Source organism: Callorhinus ursinus, unplaced genomic scaffold (assembly GCF_003265705.2).
Source record: "Callorhinus ursinus isolate GAN/ISIS: 27379988/994484 unplaced genomic scaffold, GSC_fseal_2.0 scaffold21, whole genome shotgun sequence".
NCBI lineage: Eukaryota > Metazoa > Chordata > Mammalia > Carnivora > Otariidae > Callorhinus > Callorhinus ursinus.
The window spans coordinates 21,207,889-21,227,087 of NW_027397083.1; the positions used below are offsets into that span (position 1 = coordinate 21,207,889).

Consider the following 19,199-nt stretch of genomic DNA (forward strand, 5'->3'; position numbering starts at 1 on the left):
TTCTGCAGGAATCAATGTTTAGCAAAAAGGGTTGGAGACAAACAGATGTTCTCACAGTCCTGATGCTCATGAAACAGAATCGAATGTTTCCATATAGTAGGTACATTCTATTGGCTTAAGTGCTGTGGATATTTTCTGACCAGCCATATGGATCTTTTGTCATCTGAGATGTTAATATTTTCCTTGTATTTTATAGTAGCTCTGAAACATGGCCAATTTCTGGAACAGGGTCCACATGGCTCATTATGCGCAGGGCCCAGAAACTGGCTTGTTTGTGCTACTCACAGGAACAGGGACACTTACAAGAGTTGGGGACTGCGGTAGGGGGCAGTGAGCAGGGGCACGTACTCCATTATTTTTGCTCCTGCATTAAGCTACAAATAATGAGCACTTCCCTGTCCTTTACAATAAGTAATTAAAAGAAATTATAGAATCAGATGCAAAAATAACCTGAAGGACAACTGGAAGTGTGGAACCACCAGTTTTCTCCACGTGGGCAGGAGGTTAATCCTCGTTAACGCTTGGAACATTGAGTTTCTACAGAGAGGGCTGCATGTCCACACACGTCTTGGCATCTGCCCACACGCTTCTGTATGGTATGACTGTGCATCCCAGAAGAAGGGCTGCAGCATGTGGAATTTAACAAACTGATTCCTGAAAATGGTCTCGTAAAGGTGAGCAACAGAGAGCTAATGGTGTTCTCTTGCTAATTTCATCTTTCCCTTAGGATTTCCCGATAGTGGTTTTAAAAGGAACGCTGTTCTTTTGTTCTAGGGGCACCTTATCTGTCCAGTTTCTTCTCCCACCTGTTTCTCACCTCTTGCTTTGTAAAAATTAATGTTTTCTGTAGTAGTTCAGAGGATAGGGTCTAATCTAGAGAGCGGTCTCTTCATCACATGAGAATCATCTGTCCCATTCTCATTTTACCCCTTCTGAAGTAATGACGTTGAAGTCTTCTAGTTTGGACCTACGATGGCTCTAATTATGAACAGATATTCTGTGATGGAATTCACTCAGATAACTAATTAACCACAGGAATACATTGGCTGTGGAAAATTTCAGAAGCACCATCTGTGGAAAAACTGGGAAGGGCATGCTGTTACCACAGCTCTGGGGTCCATTAAGAGCGTGTTTGTGTGGGGACGGTGTCTCGTGGGCGTTGGCTCACAGCTGCCAGAATTCCCATAGCATCTCATCCCAGGAACTCCGGAGTGTCCAGCAACACCTTACAAGCCACCTGTTGATTTGAAGTTTCCAATTCTGAGCAAAGAGACTGAAATATAGTCTCTTTTGTTTGTTTTTGGTTTTGGTTTTTAATTGTAATGGTTCTGGCTTGTCTTCAATTTCCACATTATTGCAAACTTTTCTTAAAGGGGGATTCCTTTTGTCCTCTAGCTTGAGAGAGTTACTGCATGTTTTCTCCCCTTGGGGACAAAGGGCACAGTTACATCACCCTTGCACTTTTTTAAAGTACAGAGCATGCTTATTCCTGGATCCCGGAACTTGGAAGACAGTGCTCTGCTGTCTGGTAATAGGTGCTCTGTGTTTGTAATTTGGAGGAGGCAGCTCCCTAGTTGTGTTCACATCTGTACTGTGTGGGGCTCAAGGTGGAACCCAGTAATACTTAGGATTCGTCCTGGGAAAAGAGGTTTCTGTGTCATCTCAGCCCCACCTATTAGCAGGTGATCTAACACAACACTATCAGGCTTCCCAGTGTGAGTCATTTGTGTACGTACTGATGACTTGGTGACTTGGTGTTTGGGAACTAGCTGTCTTTGCAATCCTTTGTAAAAAACCTAAACAGTGAAGCAGCCTCCAGTTCTGTTGATGAAACTACCCCATCAACTCCCTGATGATGTCCCTGTAACTCAAAAATGTTTAGACTTTTCTTTAGAAAACTAACTTTTTTTTTAAACCACGTTACCTCCTTCAGTCTTGAAGCAAATGATCCCAGTTGTTGGAACCCAACTGAGAAATTGGGTTGCCTGCTATGTACCTTACTGCGATAAAGATGAATTTGGGCTGGATAGGGATTTGGATGCTTGATACACTGATACGTTTTGTTGTTGCTGCCACTGCTGTTGTTTTATGGGTTTTATTTCGGAGTTAGGTGGTAGAAGTTAGCTAGATCTGTTAGTTTTAGGGCAGGCTTAGAAATAAATCTTTATTGAGTGAGTCTGTTTTCCCTGCCTCTGTCTCTGTTTCACCATCAGAGATATCTGGCTGAAAGGAATATTCATGTGTGTGGAAATCTATCACCTGCTAATGCTGTTGGTGTCATTTCCATTGAGGGAGTGATGTTAGGCTTTGTAAGTGATCAGGGAGACCAGTTATGCTTGCACATGGTTTGTAGCATTGAGATAAAAATTAGTGGAGTGGAAGTGAGTGGAAGTCCAGATTTAGGTCTGTAGTACAATATAAATTCTCATTCAATCAATCACGTTTATAGGTATCCTGTACTTTATAAACACAATAGTGGAAAAGCCAGGTGACAATAAAGGGAGCCCAGATTTATTTAATACCATTACAAAAGCAAAAATATTTTCCTACATAATAAATGTCCCAATAAAACAAGTTGAACCAATGAGGAAAGATGGCAGGTAAGCCCATGATATGCTCAGAATGTACCACAATACTTAAGTTGACCTTAACCCTTTCATTTCCTTATTTTAAGTAGCTTCCTTTCTCTTTATCATTTACAATCCAATGTTTCTCAACTTCAATAAGTATATGAATCACCTTGAAGTATATGAATCTTGTCGAAGTGCAGATTCTGTTTTAGTGGATCGGGTGGATGGGATGGAGGAAGGGAAGCTGAGATTCTTTTTTTTTTTAAGATTTTATTTATTTGAAAGAGAGAGAGAGGGAAAGCACAGAGGGAGAGTAAGAGGGAGAAGCAGACTCCCCACTGAGCAGGGAGCCCGACATGGGACTTGATCCCAGGACGCCGAGATCATGACCTGAGCTGAAGGCAGACGCTTAACCAACTGAGCCACCCAGCTGCCCCAAGAGTCTTCATTTCTTATAAGCTCCTAGGTGATGCTAATGCTGCTGGCCCATGGATCTCACTTTGAGAAGCAAGGTTTCATTTAATTTTTTCAGGTCCTTACAAAGTAGGTCAAACTTAATGGAACCTGGTAGATCAGCTCATAATTAACATTACTGTCTGCCATCCACGGGAATTTAATAATGCATTGTTTTTTTGCAATTTAATATAACGTTCAGAGAATGACAAATACCATATGATTTCATTCATGTGGAATTTAAGAAACAAAACATGAGCAAAGGGGAAAAAAAGAGAGAGAGAGAAATCAGGGAACAGACTCTTAATTACAGAGAACAAATTGATGGTTACCAGAGGGGCAGTGAGTGGGGGGATGGGTTAAATAGGTGATGGGGATTCAGGAATGCGCTTATGATGAACACAGGGTGATATATGGAATTGTTGGATCACTGTGTTGCACACTTGAAACCAACATAACACTGTGTGTTAATTAACTGTACTTAAAATAAGAAATTTAGAAATTCAAGAATAGTAATAGTTAGAATACTGTTAAATCTGAACTTTAGTTTATATAAACAAATCTCACCTGAAATTCTAAAGGAAACAGAATCCTAATTAAAGAGATTAAGCTTTTTAATTGAATGTTAACTGCCATTTTGTTCTTGTAATCTAAAAAATAGCAGTTTAAGGGGCACCTGGGTGGCTCAGTCGGTTAAGCGTCTAACTCTGGTCATGGTATCAGGGTGGTGAGATCCAGCCTGGCATTGGGCTCCACACTCAGCACGAGTCTGCTTGGGATTCTCTCCCTTCTCCCTTCCCCTCTGCCCCTTCCCCTGTGCATATGAGCGCTCGCTCGCTCTTTCTCAAAATAAATAAATACATAAATAAAATCTTTTTTAAAAATAGCAGTTTAAAAATGTATTTTAAAAAGCAAAATTTTTAAGCTGTCTATTCATTTGATAGGCAATTGACTTGGGTATGCTTGACTTTATTACAGAGCTGTGCACTGTTTGGGCAGTATTACTCTGTGAAGAGGAGCTGAAGGAAGTGGGCAAGGCATGGATAGGACTTCCAGCTGTGGGTGGCTCTGGCTTTCAGGGATTCTTCCTCGGTTACCGTAGAACAGTAGGTTTCTTGGGTAGGTTTCTTGGGGCAGTACTGTTGGAGGCACTTAAAGACCTTTGGATGGTGGCAGCTGTGCCTGGGATGGAAATGGCAGGTGGGATGTTCTCTGCCCAGACCTGGTCCTTGTGCCAGGCATGTTCTAGCCCTTATTCCAAAATTCATGCCATGTCATTTTAAGACTTCCTGTTCTTACTTTAATTTCACCTCCCTAAATACTATACAAATATTACCAGCGCAGAGGGAAGAGAGTCATTTAGCATGTGTGGGAACCTACTTTGTACAAGGTACTGTAGAAATTGTAATTCAAAGGAGAATACCCATCCCCATCCTAATGGAGAATATGGTCTAGTGTTACTCCTGGGTAAGTTGGGTGTCTGACGAGTAGAAAAATATTTGCTTTTTTCAAGGATGGAGTATGGAATAGAAGGTGTTAATAAAGGACCAGAGCTGTTGTGCTTCGTATCAAAGATGTATGTAAATTTATCTATCAAAGTAATAATTCAGGGCAATATACTTTTTTACATGATAATTACATGTATGTATTATTCTGGGTCTGTAAGAACCAGCAATTTCTTTGGCACTCTCAGTGAGGCTAAGTAATGTCTGCAAGTGTCACAACACCATGCGTCCACTAGGGGATCAGAGAGCACTCTGGTATGAAGGACTGTGTTGTGTAGAAAGCATAATTGGATACCCATGAACATAAAATACATTATGGTTGAAAACTACATTTTTAAAGGTACTTCCTTCAAAGCTTTGGAACATCTGCCTTATTAGATTTCAATTACTAAAATATTTATTAGTTTCAATTGATTGGTCATTCAGGCAAATAGGTGAGCATCTGTCATGATCATTAGGCCTACACCGCCATTTTACTTATGGATTCCAACTGCCAATTATTTTCTTTGAGGAATGTGAAGTTATTTGTTTTCAGGTTTTTTTGTTTGTTTTGTTTGTTTGTTTTATTCTTGCCTAAGCAGTATATACCTAATGGGAAAATAATGCAGAGGGATGAAAGGAACTGGTCTCTGTAGTTGAAAGGCCTAGTTTTCCTTTGGAATCTGAGGTTCTGACCTTGTTCTATCAGGGAAACCACAGCGAGTGGATGAGTTGATTAAAAACTCTGGTCCTCCTTCCTCCTGTACGAAAGGGATAATTATAGTTACCTGCACCTCTAGGGTCCTATGAGTCTTAATTAGTTAATATTTGCAAAGTGTTTGGAGATCTTTGAATTAAAAGTGCTTAGCAGTGGACTCCAAGTTCAGTGTAATTATAATTGGAATGAGAGCTTCCATTCCCGCCTTCCCTCCATCGCCCTCCACGGTGTTCTTTAGCCAACCCAGACATGACCCGTGGTTAACACTCATCTCTGCACACTTCTCTCTAACCGCTTCTCCTTTTGCAACTCACTTCAGCCTAAAAATAAATAAATAGAAAATAGAAATAAATTAATTAAGTTAAAAGATATACCCAAGTCCTTAACTCCAATCTCACACTTAAGTAACTACTTATTTATTTATTTATTTATTTATTTATTTATTTAGAGCGAGGGCATACGCGTGCACACACAGGGCTAGGGAAAGAGGAGGGGCAGAGGGAGAGAGCAAGCATCTTAAGCAGGCTCCATGCCTAGTGTGGAGCTGGTCGTGGGGCTTGATCTCACAACCCCTGAGATCATGACCTGAGCCAAAATCAAGAGTTGGCTGCTTAACCAACTGAGCCACCCAGGCACCCCTCATTATTTATTTTTAAAGCTCAACAGCCACTAAGAAGAAAATCAATGAATTAACTGGTCTTTCCCATTCTATCATTCTTTCAGGCCCTCCTATACCTGGTGATAAAACTGGGCTTCTGGAAGCATTTCCCTGCTCAGAAATTCTTCACTGGCTCTTCCATGCTGGGAGGGCAGGGTCCAAACTCATTAACATTCCCCTAAGAGCCTTCCAGAATCTGGCAGTCATTCTCTGTTATTTCTCACTATTCCATTTCAGAGCTCTTCTCTCCAGAAATGTATTCTATGACTTTAACCAAGCCTCCATCCATTCACTGGTGTCTTTTCTGGACACATCTAAATCCTCCCTATCCTTTGCCTTCCTCTTCACAAAGCATTCTTCGTTCTCTAACTGGAAGTAACTTCTTTCTCTTTATAGAATTTTTTCTTTACTTTTCCTGGGTCGTTTCTACCTTTCTGTTTTCGTTACTTAAATATATGTCCTGCTTCCCTCCTAGACTGTAAGATTTGAAGGTAGATTCTTTGTACGATGAATGAACAAACAAAATATATGCATGTAGTGAAACTGGACACAAATTAAAGATTATTTGCATTGATTTGCAAGATTGCATTAAGGTGGTCTGTTAATAGGCTTGCATCATATATGTTAGGAATTAAATATTAATTGGTAATTTCTTCAACATTACCATTATCCTTGTTGCTTACAGGACTAAGATGAGCAGCCCTATCTTTAAACTGTTTACTTTGATTACATGCTCATAGACAAAACCCTAAGGGATTGGCAACAAGGAACGCTTTGTGTTTTCTCTCTTGTTTGCCTGAGTTACCCATATTACTGTTTGCTTTCCCTTCTTAGCTTTCGCTATGGAAATGTTCTAGCATGCCGTAATTTTTGCAAAGCTTTCCTTTAGAGGAAGACCATGTTGTCTGAAATTCCATCCACTGGAATGGCATTAAAGTCAAAGGGTCTTCTAGGTCACAGTTAATCCAGTACTACAAAGTAGCATCTCAGTGGTGCTGCCTTTAGAAAGTTGAGCTCCAGGATACACACACCTGCAGGGAACTGTGGCCACATTTTAGAAGCTCCTTCTCTGACCACCCTCTGTAGCAGAGCCTCTCTTCTCCTGGCAGTTAAATATTCTAAACCCAGCAGCATGTCCTGATGGTGAAAACCTGGACGAAGAGGTAACCTGTGAACCTCTCTGAACCATAATTGTCTCATCTGTATAATATGGATAATAATACCTGTCTTATCTCCTTGTAACAATCAAATTAGATCATGCTTGTGAATGTTCTGTAGTCTTTTAGACAAATGTAAGTTATTACTACAGCATGCTGTCATGGATATTCATCTGGTTGAATGTTTAAGACTTGTGAGTCATGCTTAAAACTAAACTTTATTTCTATTTTGTCGATTTTCTTTTTAGCCCTGTGTACTATATTTAATTTTTTGAGAATGGGGCTAAAACAGAAATCCTTTCTAGTATTTTATAGATGCAGTTGAGTTGATTGTTGTAAGCCTTGGAGCAGAATTAGACAGCACCAGTGAATTTATTTCATATAAACAGATACATAGACAAACCGTCTACTTAGCAGTATTACACCGCCTCTCATCTTGGGTGTAATAAAGACTCATCTGAAGGGCTAAAATGTTAGGAATTGTCATGGAAGCTTTTACTTTTAGGATTTCCTGATACAGCATGTAAAATCACTCACTGAGGAGGTTAACAGCAAAAAAGGCAGTTACAAGACTAAAAAGTCCAAGTTTTGCTATGATTATTATTATCACTGGCTGCTTTTCCAAAGTCTTCTATTAGAAACAGAGCTACATAAATGACAGGGGCTGTTCATATGATGTCATGTTATTTGCTTTTTAGAAATCATTCAAGTGAAGCTTTGCCCTGTTAGAGAAGCTGAAGAGATTCCTCATGACTGATCAATGACATCTATCAGATCCCTTCAAGCTTATAATTTGGGTTTAGCATGGCCTGTACTTGACCAAATAATTCCAGTGAGTTCACTGGTGCTTTCCAAATGGGAAGGCTTCCCGTGAAGATTAGGTCAAAACTGACTTTTCTTATGGTTTAAAAAACTCATCAGTAAGTTTTTACTGAGAACTATTACTCTGTGTTAAGCATTATTTGGGTCAGACATGATTCATTCCCTCAGAGAGCTTATCATCTAACTGAAGACTGGCCATGGTTAGCAAACGCCGTCAACAATTAACGAGTGAGTAGGGAATGAAGTACTAAATGAGATGTAACATGCAAATTTTAGAAGAGAAGGAGGACAGTGTGTGCTGGAGTAATTAGAGAAGGTGCCATGTGTGATTTGGTGCTTGAACTGGGCCATGAAGGATAAACAAGACTTAGAAGAGAGAGAAAAGGGTTTGCCAGGAATGGAACAAGTCACTTCCAGGCAATAATGTTTCTGGGGTTCCAGGGACTCTGGCCTGATCAGAGTAGAGGTGAGTAAGGTGAGACCAGATTTTGAAGGGTGTGAATACCAGATAAAAGAGGTTAGATGGGATCTAGTGGAACAGCAACAACAAAAAAAATGCCATTTCAAGTTTTTGTAAGAGAATGATGAGCTCAGAGTGGTTAGTCAGGCAGTGGTCACCATAGTTGAATGGAGCAGAAAGGATGTGAAGTACGTCTGGGAGACACTGCAGTCCCAAAACGAGATGGTGACAGCTGAGCCAAGATGGTGGCAGTGGGATGGAGGAAAAAGGGGATGGACAAGAAAAAAAAGTCTAAAGGAAAAATGAGCAGGACTTCTTCACTGATTGGATTTGAAGACCATACCTAAAAGGTATGGTCAAACTTGATTCCAAGATTTCTTGCCTTCACCCTGGATGGTCCAAAGGAATAAGAAATCACTGTCAGAAACAGAAAAGTTAGGAAGTAACGTTGTCCCCACAAAAAGTACTGAGTTTGGTGTTGGATACGTTCCCAGGCCTTGTGAGTGAGGAGGCAGTGAGCATCCCAGAAGTGTCCCTCTGGGCAGGGCTGGAGATGGGGGCTGGACTTCAGCACCAGGAAGTTCATTACTGACTCCGCAGATGTTCAGCTTTCAGGGATGCCCTGGGTTTGGGCATCAGGATGGAAGCCAAGTTATATTGACTCAGATTCCATTTGTATCTGAAATAGTTACTTATGGAACTGCTAAGAAGAGTATGTAAAGGACTGACTACTTTTGTAACCAAGAAGTTATTAATAAAAACATGAGACCAGTAAAAGGCAGGGTAAACTTCTTTAAGCCAAGTATAGGAAAAGCTAATCATTAAAAGACTTATTACTGTGGTAGTGGTTATAAAACAGTTGCCCAACTCAATTTGAAGATGCTTGAGTGCCTTAGGCCATTTTAAGCAGTTTGTGTGGGCACTTAGTAAATATTTACGAGACTTACTCTATTTGATTAGTTCTAAAATGAGCATCTCTGAAATAGGTTGTGTCCTACAGTTGATGTCATTTTATTGTTGTTGGCCAGGTAGGAAGGAGTCACAGCACAGTTGTCACCACCTTAGCCAATTTATTTTGCTTAGTTTTCTTTAGTTACGCATGCAGAAAAATTATATATGATAAAATGTGTCCAAATAAGCCTAAGAGAGCTCTTCAGCAAGTATACAGTAACAGTTCCGAGTAATAAAGCAGTAGTTTAATTGGCTGCATTTTTAGTTTCTTAGTGGCACATAAAATGGTGTGTTTTATAATGCAGGTATCTTAGATTTAATGAAATAGTAGTATTAAAAGATAACTCATCACAGCAAATCTCTAGTGATATAGATGGATGTAGTAATATACAGATGATATAGATGGCTGTAGTGAAATATTCTAAATTTGCATTCTTTCCTCAGTCTCCATCGGAGGTGCCCCTTTGGTTGTTTTAATTTGAACTGGGAACATTAGGAGAAAGGATTTTCATTCAGTGGTACAGCCAGGTACAGAAAGCTCCTTGGAGGATACATTTCTTTGATGCTGCAGAATCCAGAACATTCACAAAAGGTTCAGGTGTAAGCAGAATGGATATCTGTGGTTCATTCAAACCAGTGTGCCCTTCCTACCCTCAGACCCTTGTATACTCCAGGCAGTCCTGAGCATGCTTGCTAGTTGTACAAAGTGAGAGTGAATCCACAAGGAAATTTGTGGGTGTTTGGGGACAGTAATAGTCTCTCCGTGATCTCTTATAAAAGCGGAAAACAGAAACGTTTGTTTCTCCGTACCAGCATTTTCAGCCATTTCTGCAGAATGACCTATTGACTGGAGGTAGGTTGTTGCCTTCCTGTTCAGTGACACTGCATGGACAGAAAAACAGTCCTTCTTCCTACTGGTTAGCACAGCATAACAACTAGGGCACGTGTGTGTCTCTTTGTAAGTCCTTGCTCCAGGACTGAGAAGTAGGAATAGTTAGTGTCAGAGCTGAGGGATGCTTCTCTCTCTTGCTAAGGGACCCAGTGCTTCAGGTAAGTGATTCTGAAGTCCTTCACCCTCAGATGGTAACCTTGGGTCGGTCTGTAGGTATGTTTTCAAGTTGTTTGTTCACCTATTCTAATTGGTTTCCCAGAGTCTGCTTATAGACGTAGAGCCAAATTTAGAGAATAGCAACCCTCTGGCAAACAGGAAAAGATTAATTTTGTGGTGTGCTGTTAAGGGACTTCCCAGGAAACTTCAAAAGCACAGAAAGAAGCCTATTCCATAATGTGCAAAATGCCACGCAGCTTTTTAAAGGTGTGATAAACTCTGAGCTCTCTCATACACATACACAGCGGACCACATCTCCAATAAAAGGAGAAGCTGAGCTTTCTTAGATGGGGCCGCCTGTGAGCCAGGAAAGCCAAGGCGTGAGGGGCTCGGAGAGTTGGTGGAGATAACTGCGGATCCGCATCTGGGAGGCATTTGAAATTGACTTCGGTGCCTTTTTAATGCTGACTTTTCCAGTTCTCTCTTAAGTAGACACATTGTTTTCATGATATCAGCCCCAGGCATAGACACGCCATTAAAATCAACGTGTAGAAAATGATTTGTGTTTGGAAATAAGCAAAACATTTTCAGTTATGACCACCCAGGTGTAGTAGGGAAACACTGGAGCTGAAGTTGGGAGCCCCAAGTTCTAACATAAACTTTCTTCGGGACAGGAAGCAATTCCTTCAGTGGCCTTTGGTTTCCTTATCTGTAAAGCAGGATGGCTTGATGGGATTATCTTTCTGCTTTTGTTCTATGGGAGGAGAAAAAAAAAAAGTCAATGTAAAGGCTCTTTACCCCTCCCTGACTTCTTTTTCATGGTGCTCTTCAGGCCTAGATATCACACAGCGAGAAAGGCCCCCCACAGACCCCTCAGGCCACTACTGTTCCTGTCACACGTTCCCGCAATAGGACCATGTTGCTAACTTGAAAAAAAAAATTACTATTACACTTGCATTTGTTGCTTAGTAACATTTCTGATTTTGTGTTTCTGTGACAGCCTGAGCAGAGATCATTAAAAATTAAACTTACAAAGCTGCCAAAGTGGGAGGAAGGAGGAGAACTTGAAGCCACCATTTTTTTCACTTGATTAGAAAACATCTAACCTTGGGTTTCAATGCCAAGTCTTGGGGCAAACACAGCACGGTCTCTGGTTTATATTAAACCACATAGGGTACACTCCTGACATTAACTTGTGTTGCAGCTGGAGTTTGTCACCAGTACATAAAATCCTTGACCCTGCAGAATGGCCTGGAATTACAATCACATGGCCGCACTGCATCCCTGCGGGAAAAAGCCCTAACGAGTTCTGTGTCCTCTTTGTGCTTTCTCCCTACAGTTCCACCAGGTGAGAAGAGTGATGACCATCCTTTTCCTTACTATGGTTATTTCATACTTCGGTTGCATGAAGGCTGCCCCCATGAAGGAAGCAAACGTCCGAGGACAAGGCAGCTTGGCCTACCCAGGTGTGCGGACCCATGGGACTCTGGAGAGCGTGAATGGGCCCAAGGCAGGCTCCAGAGGCCTGAATTCCTTGGCTGACACTTTTGAACACGTGATAGAAGAGCTGTTGGATGAGGACCAGAAAGTTCGGCCCAATGAAGAAAACAATAAGGACGCGGACTTGTATACTTCCAGGGTGATGCTCAGTAGTCAAGTGCCTTTGGAGCCCCCTCTTCTCTTTCTGCTTGAGGAATACAAAAATTACCTGGATGCTGCAAACATGTCTATGAGGGTCCGGCGCCACTCTGACCCCGCCCGCCGTGGGGAGCTGAGCGTGTGTGACAGCATTAGCGAATGGGTAACAGCGGCGGATAAAAAGACTGCAGTGGACATGTCGGGCGGGACGGTCACGGTCCTTGAAAAAGTCCCCGTATCGAAAGGCCAACTGAAGCAGTACTTCTATGAGACCAAGTGCAATCCCATGGGTTACACAAAGGAGGGCTGCAGGGGCATAGACAAAAGGCATTGGAACTCCCAGTGCCGAACTACCCAGTCGTACGTGCGGGCCCTGACCATGGATAGCAAAAAGAGAATTGGCTGGCGATTCATAAGGATAGACACTTCCTGTGTATGTACATTGACCATTAAAAGGGGAAGATAGTGGATTTATGTTGTATAGATTATATTGAGACAAAAATTATCTATTTGTATATATACATAACAGGGTAAATTATTCAGTTAAGAAAAATAATTTTATGAACTGCATGTATAAATGAAGTTTATACAGTACAGTGGTTCTACAATCTATTTATTGGACCTATCCATGACCAGAAGGGAAACAGTCATTTTGCGCACAACTTTAAAAAGTCTGCATTACATTCCTCGATAATGTTGTGGTTTGTTGCCGTTGCCAAGAATTGAAAACGTAAAAAGTTTAAAAAATAATAATAAATTGCATGCTGCTTTAATTGTGAATTGATAATAAACTGTCCTCTTTCAGAAAACAGACAAAAAAAAAAAACAAAACAAAAATTTGAACCAAAACATTCCGTTTACATTTTAGACAGTAAGTATCTTCGTTCTTGTTAGTACTATTATCTGTTTTACTGCTTTTAACTTCTGATAGCGTTGGAATTAAAACAATGTCAAGGTGCTGTTGTCATCGCTTTTACTGGCTTAGGGAATGGGGGCTGGGAGGGGTATATTTTTGTTTGTTTTGTGTTTTTTTTTGTTTGTTTTGTTGTTTTGTTTTTTTTTTGTTTTTTTTTTTTTAGTTCCCATAGGGAGTAGGGATGGGGAAAGAATTCCTTCAATATATATTCTGGTTGATAAGAGATTTATTTGTATGTTGTAAAGATGTTTGCAATATCAATCAGATGACTGGAAAATGAATAAAAATTAAGGCAACTGAACAAAGTGCTCACTCCACTTCCCATGATGCACCTCCTAGGCTCCCACTCGCCCTTTGGGCCTTGGTCAGGGGAGGCTCCTTTTGTCTGAAAGACCTACATTTTCTTAGAGCACATTCTTTCCCTCCCTCCCCCTTTGGTCCCCTCTTTGTTTTGTTTTCTCTCAAAGGAAGAAAAATCAGTTGCGCGCTCTGAAATAATTTACCACTGCTGTGAACGAATGAACAAATTTTGTCATTGTGGCACTCATATAAGCATGGAGAGCAGGGATTTCTTTCTTTTCTTTTCTTTTTCTTTTTCTTTCTTTTATTTTTTTTAAGAAGAGAAAAAGACAACAAAACACAAAAATGAAGATTCTTTTTTACGAGGGGTAAACGTTGGGTAAATCATTGTAAGGCTTCACAGAATCATGGTAAGGCTTAAAAATTGTCTTGCAAGCAAAAGGTGGAGTTCTGTACGGACCCAGAAACGCCTAGTTCAGAGTAGGAGTCCACACGCCAGTGAAATGAGACTGAAGAACAGCCATATGGAGGCTGTGTGGAGCTGACATGTCATTTCCGGGCAGTGCGGGAGAAATTCCTGAGTGGCCACCCTGAGGTCTAGGTGGGGGTGGGGAATGGTACTTGAGACATTCCAGAAGGGAGGCCTCTGAAGGACCTTTCAAAGGTGGCTCTGGAATGACTATGTCAAGTTGCTTGGACCTCGCGCTTTAAGTGCCTACATTATCTAACTGTGCTAAGAGGTTCTCGCTGGAGGACCCCACTCAAGCTGACTTATGCTCTCCACCCCTGGGTAATTTGTCCTAAAGCTGGATAAGCCTGGAGCAGGTTCAGAACCAAATATGGCATTGTGATCTTGAGACTGATAAAATGAGAGAGAAGATGCTTGCGACATGAACACTTACTGCTTTGAAATTAGACTTGAGGAAACCAGGGTTTTGTCTTCTGAGAACTTTTGGTAAAGGGGAAGGGACAGGAAAAGGCCCCAAAACTCAGGTTGGATGACTCAAGGCTACTGACAGAAAATTTTGTCCAGAGACAAGACTTCGAGGTGTCTGCACATCTAGGACACGTAAGGCTTGAAAAGGTGCCTTGTTCAATGGAAGAGGCCAGGACTGAGCTGACAAAGTGTTGCTCCCCACTGAAGGCCTCAGCAACCTCCTGACCATCCTGTCTGTTCATGGAGAGGGTCCCTGCCTCACCTCTGCCATCTTGGGTTTGGAGAAGTAAAGTTGGGAGTCTGGAAGAGTGGTCCTGGGAGAAATAGTGCTAAACCCACTCCCCCGTTAAGCCCCCTATCCAAATCTGAGAATGTCCTAGACCAGGGTCCTTGAATAGCAGAAAGCCTCCGGAAGTTGCTGCATCTTAGTAGGTTGGGTGAAGGGTCAGCAAAAGAGGACGTCCACCATGACCCAGGGAATGAAGATACTATCAGCAAATAATTTCTATTTGTTCAGTCTTTCATTTAGAATGAGCCGAGCCTATCCTTTACGATACCATCTGAACACCTATCCTTAAAAGAGGGAAGATTTTAGTAGAGGTTTGTTTTGTGCTGTTTGAAAATATTGTCTTTGTAATTATTTTTGACATGTAATGAATATCTGCTGTATGTTAACTTTTTGCAGCTTGCTTCTGAGGGACAAAATTATAAAACAGGAAGTCCCCGTCACAATCTCAAAGTTCTGCAAAGGCCAGATCTGTTACGTGGTTGAATAGGAGACCCCGAGCAATTGTGTGGTCACTGGCTCTCTCTTACCCCATAGGTTACATCACAGTCACACGCTTGGTGGCTTATGTTGACCTAAGATTTATTTTGTTAAAATCTTTCTCTGTTGCTGTTCATTTTTGTTCTGTTCAGTTCTGTTTTGTTTTGTTTTTTTTTAAAGTCTTGCTGTGGTCTCTGTGGCAGAAGTGTTTCATGCATGCCGGCAGGCCTGTTGCTTTTTTATGGTGATTCCCATTGAAAATGTAAGTAAACGTCTGTGGCCTTGTTTTCTCTATGGTAAAGATATTATTCACCATGTAAAACAGACAAAAAAAATATTTATTGTATTTTAGTATATTTATATAATTATGTTATTGAAAAAAAAATTGGCATTAAAACTTAACCGCATCAGAAGCCTATTGTAAATACAAGTTCTATTTAAGTGTACTAATTAACATATAATATATGTTTTAAATATAGAATTTTTAATGTTTTTAAATATATTTTCAAAGTACATAAAATCTGGGGGTTCTGGGTTTTTTCTCTTCACTGTAAAACCAAACATGAAAACGCGTTTTATTATAAATACGTGTGTTCCTTGCTTTAAGACCAACCTGACTAGTGTTAGCAATTGCACAGCCCCACCAGAGAGGAGGCTTATTTCAAAGCAGGGGAGGCCAATCCTGCAGTCTGCAAGCTTCTGAGAAGCTCTAGGATTGGGCCCACCTTCTGCAGTGGAAGACGAGAGTGTCAGATTCTAGGACACTTGAAAGTTTTCTCCTTTGAAGTGATAGACTTTCATCAAGTACCAAACCATGTATCCTAGCAACATCAGGATCTATGAATCAGGGCTGGCTGGCTCTATTTGATTATAAAATAACTGTTAAAAAAAAATCAAAGTAGGTTTACTTAGGAATAATGAGAATAAATTGGCCCAAATTTAGAAAGTCAATGACTGAAAGAAAACATAGAAATTCAATATTTAGAAGCAGGTCATGTACCCTCCGTTTGGAAATGGTGCCATTTGCATTATGTATTTGTATCCATTGCACTGATTTAATTTTTGTATGTGAAGCATGCAGATTTTATATCATAGTACCCGTGATCTAACAGATTGCTAGGATTTCTAAAAAGATTTGCCACTGTGATGGCTGCCAAGCCGCTGGGTAATTTAGTTAAAGTGTTTAAAGTTATCACTAAATCTTAGGGAAATAAATGGAAGGATTTTAAATTAGAGAAAGAGCCATTAAGGAAAAAAAGCATCTGTTCCTACTCTTCAGACTCCCCATTTGAACACTGACAACCCATCCCAGAACGTGGTGAACCATATCTGTGCAATGTATCATTTCTATTTCAAACATACACACATGGTTTCCTCTTGTATTGTCTTATAAATAAGGATCAAGAAAGTCATAACAAACATTGACTTGTGTTGTGTATATGGAAGAACAGAACCAATGAGATGAATTACTCAATCCTAATCTGTCCAGGGAGCTTGCAAAGTACTCCAAACTCTAAGAGAAGACCTTGCCTGGCAGTCCGGGCATGAGCCCAGCCGTGGAATTAGATCTTAGGTAAACGTCAGGCTTAACCAATTTTCATAGTCCAGGAAGACTAAGATATTTTTGAAAGGATTGTGTAAGAAGAGAATTAAGTCTGGCATTCAAATTACTTAAAGGGGTGTGGTAAACAGTCCTGGGAGTTTTCCTCAGAAGATGAGGTGAGAGAAACAAACAAAAAATGGAGGCTCTACCAAATTAACCAACTTGGAGTTAACAGGGTAGTCAATTTGTACTCTGTTCGTTGGGTACAAGCAGTTAAACCTGTTCAGTCATTGGGATGCCTAGACATAACCCAGATCATTGCTTTCTTGGATCAATTGTTTTTCACAGTATTGAGAGGCCTCTGCGATTATTGTCAGTGTCAATGGTATTGTTAGCGGTACTAATTCCATGAGTCCTCCCTCAGTTGTGAGATTCTGAACGAAGTACTAGAGTGGATCCATGCTAAATCTTCTATTCATTTAAGTGATTACTAGACTCTGGATAAGATGTCAAACACCTTATTAATTGCAACCAAGGGTTTCCAGCCTGGCCTCGATTCAGCCAGCACTAAGGCAGCGTTAGGGCCTAAGCCAGATGCAAAACATACATACCTTCTCTGCATTCTCTCATCAAGCCTGTTCTAGAAGTCAGTCAAAGTTGAAACGGCTGCATATTTTGATAAGCTACTCTTAAGTAATAAATGATATGTGTACATACATGTAGGTAGATAAAGTATTTAGCCTGGAGAAAATTCATCCATGGATTTGACCCATCCTCAAAATGTTAGACAGCAAAATTAGTGATGGAATCTGGGCCCTTTTAAAAATTTTTTGGTTTTCAGTTTTTGTTTTTTTTTTTAGCTGTGGGTTGTTTTAACTCTTGTTTTAAAGGTTAGTTGGTTGGTGATTTGGCGGGGGGAACGAGGGTTGGGAATCTGACTCTCGTTAGTTACATTAAGCTAACTGGCTATTGGTTCTGTGAATCCTCACCTAAGAGCCAAACTGAGTGACTAGAGTAGGTACAACCACTCCAAACCAGCCAGCGTTTACATATGTTGCAGCTAAGGGACCACCCCCCTGCACCTCTGTCCCCAGGCTTGAGTATCTTCGTCCACTCCCCAATTCCAGCCACCATTTTGATTCTTTATAGAAAAGCAAAAAGACCCCCTCCTCATCTTTGGATAAGTGATTAAATGCAGTAAATTGCCTGAAGAATGTTTAAATATTAACAAAAAACATTGTGATCTTACACATCATTATATTCCTCATTAAGAAAGAGCTCTGTCTGTAGGCTTTCCATAGGTCCTCACCTGAACCCCTCTAATTATTTGCTAGGCATAAACACCGGATCAGGGGCCCCCCAACCTGGCATTTGCTTGTCTGAATAAGGATAGTGTACCCTCAGTATTTTCGGTATCATGGAATTGTAAATGCTGGTCCCCTAATTAATTCTCACTGCATGCACGCAGACACACACACACACACACACACACACACACACACACACACACAACCTTTGCATTCATTATATATTTGTGTGAGCCGCTCATTTCTTCTACCTGGCAAAACAAAACAAACGTATTTTCCCTTTGGAAAGATAAGCCCTTCCTTCTGTCCTAAAATATCCCACACAAAACACTGCGGTTTAATGACGGGACATGTCTTAGGCCTATAAATGACCAAAAAATGATGGGAAGACTGTGCTTGAAGTGCATGTTCTACATTTAGAAATCATCATAAGGATGCTTCTGCAGCACGGCAGTTTTGGGATTGTATTCTGTTCAGATGGTTCCTTAGAAACCAGGAGCTGGTCTGCATAGAATGGCTGAACCCAGGGGAAATATTTTTGTCTAGCTTAAGTGCTCACATTTTGGAAAAATCCGTATCAAGTATTGCAGTACATACTCAAATTAATTTAGTCGAGCTACATTCTCCACTGAGCCCTAACATTAAAAAAAAATTTTTTCTAACTGGAATTTGGCGCATATCAAGTGGGGAAAGAGGAAAAGACACAAAACAAAGTTGAAACTCTCTAAGCGGGAGACCTCCAACAGGTACCACACAGCGTTTACTTGGAGGTAGTGGTCCCCATGCTCGGGTCTAATTGGACTACGGTTCTCAGGGTAGGCTCTGCAATCAGAAAGCGGCAGCCTCTTCGGGAACTTATTAGCAATGCACATTCTCAGGCCCCACCCTAGACTTGCTGGAATCAAAAGCCCTGGGGGTGGAGACAGCAAATCTGTTTTTAACAGCCCCTCCGGGTGCTTCTCAGGCCCACACACGTTTAGGAATCACTGGACTAAGGGACAGAAGCAATTAGCCCCACCCCTGTATTCTAAATCATAGGAAGATAGCACAGCCTGAGACATTGAAGCTGTGAGTTCGAATCCCAGGCATGCCACTACCTCTTTCTGGGGCCCCCAAAACGTCATTCAAACCATCGAGCTTTTCATTTCCTAAAAGCCACGAGAACAGTGGGTGCTCCCTGCCAGAGCACTGCTCAGCGCTGGAAGAAGGCACTGATGATTGAGAAGCAAGCACATAAATGTGTGCGAGGAAAGCTCACCACAGTTTACAGTCAACAATTTTTTTTTCTTTCCTTTCAAAGCTACAGCAGTCGTGGATTCAGGACCCAGAGCGTGTAGTCATTTGTAACACATTTGGAACTACTGCGAGAAAAGAGAAGCAACACGCAGCAAATTAATAAGGAAAAGATTATTCCATCTGGGGAGCTGGGCTCTGCACCTGCCAACACGGCCTTCTCTCTGTGAAACAGAGC

The 19,199-nt window shown here is 41.0% G+C and overlaps 1 protein-coding gene across 6 annotated transcripts in view; it reads left to right on the top strand.

The window, feature by feature from the left end:
* BDNF (brain derived neurotrophic factor) overlaps positions 1 to 12,917 on the top strand; it is a 58,182-nt gene extending 45,265 nt beyond the window's left edge. For 5 of the 6 annotated variants that reach the window (XM_073904910.1, XM_073904913.1, XM_073904912.1 and 2 more), the window contains exon 2: positions 11,661 to 12,917. In XM_073904910.1, coding sequence (XP_073761011.1) covers positions 11,661 to 12,425 — 765 coding nt within the window. In that variant the 3' untranslated portion in view covers positions 12,426 to 12,917. Of the gene's footprint in view, positions 1 to 649; positions 675 to 11,660 lie in introns of those variants that run through there. The other variant, XM_073904914.1, reaches the window with a different exon arrangement.
* Positions 12,918 to 19,199: the final 6,282 nt, after the last annotated feature.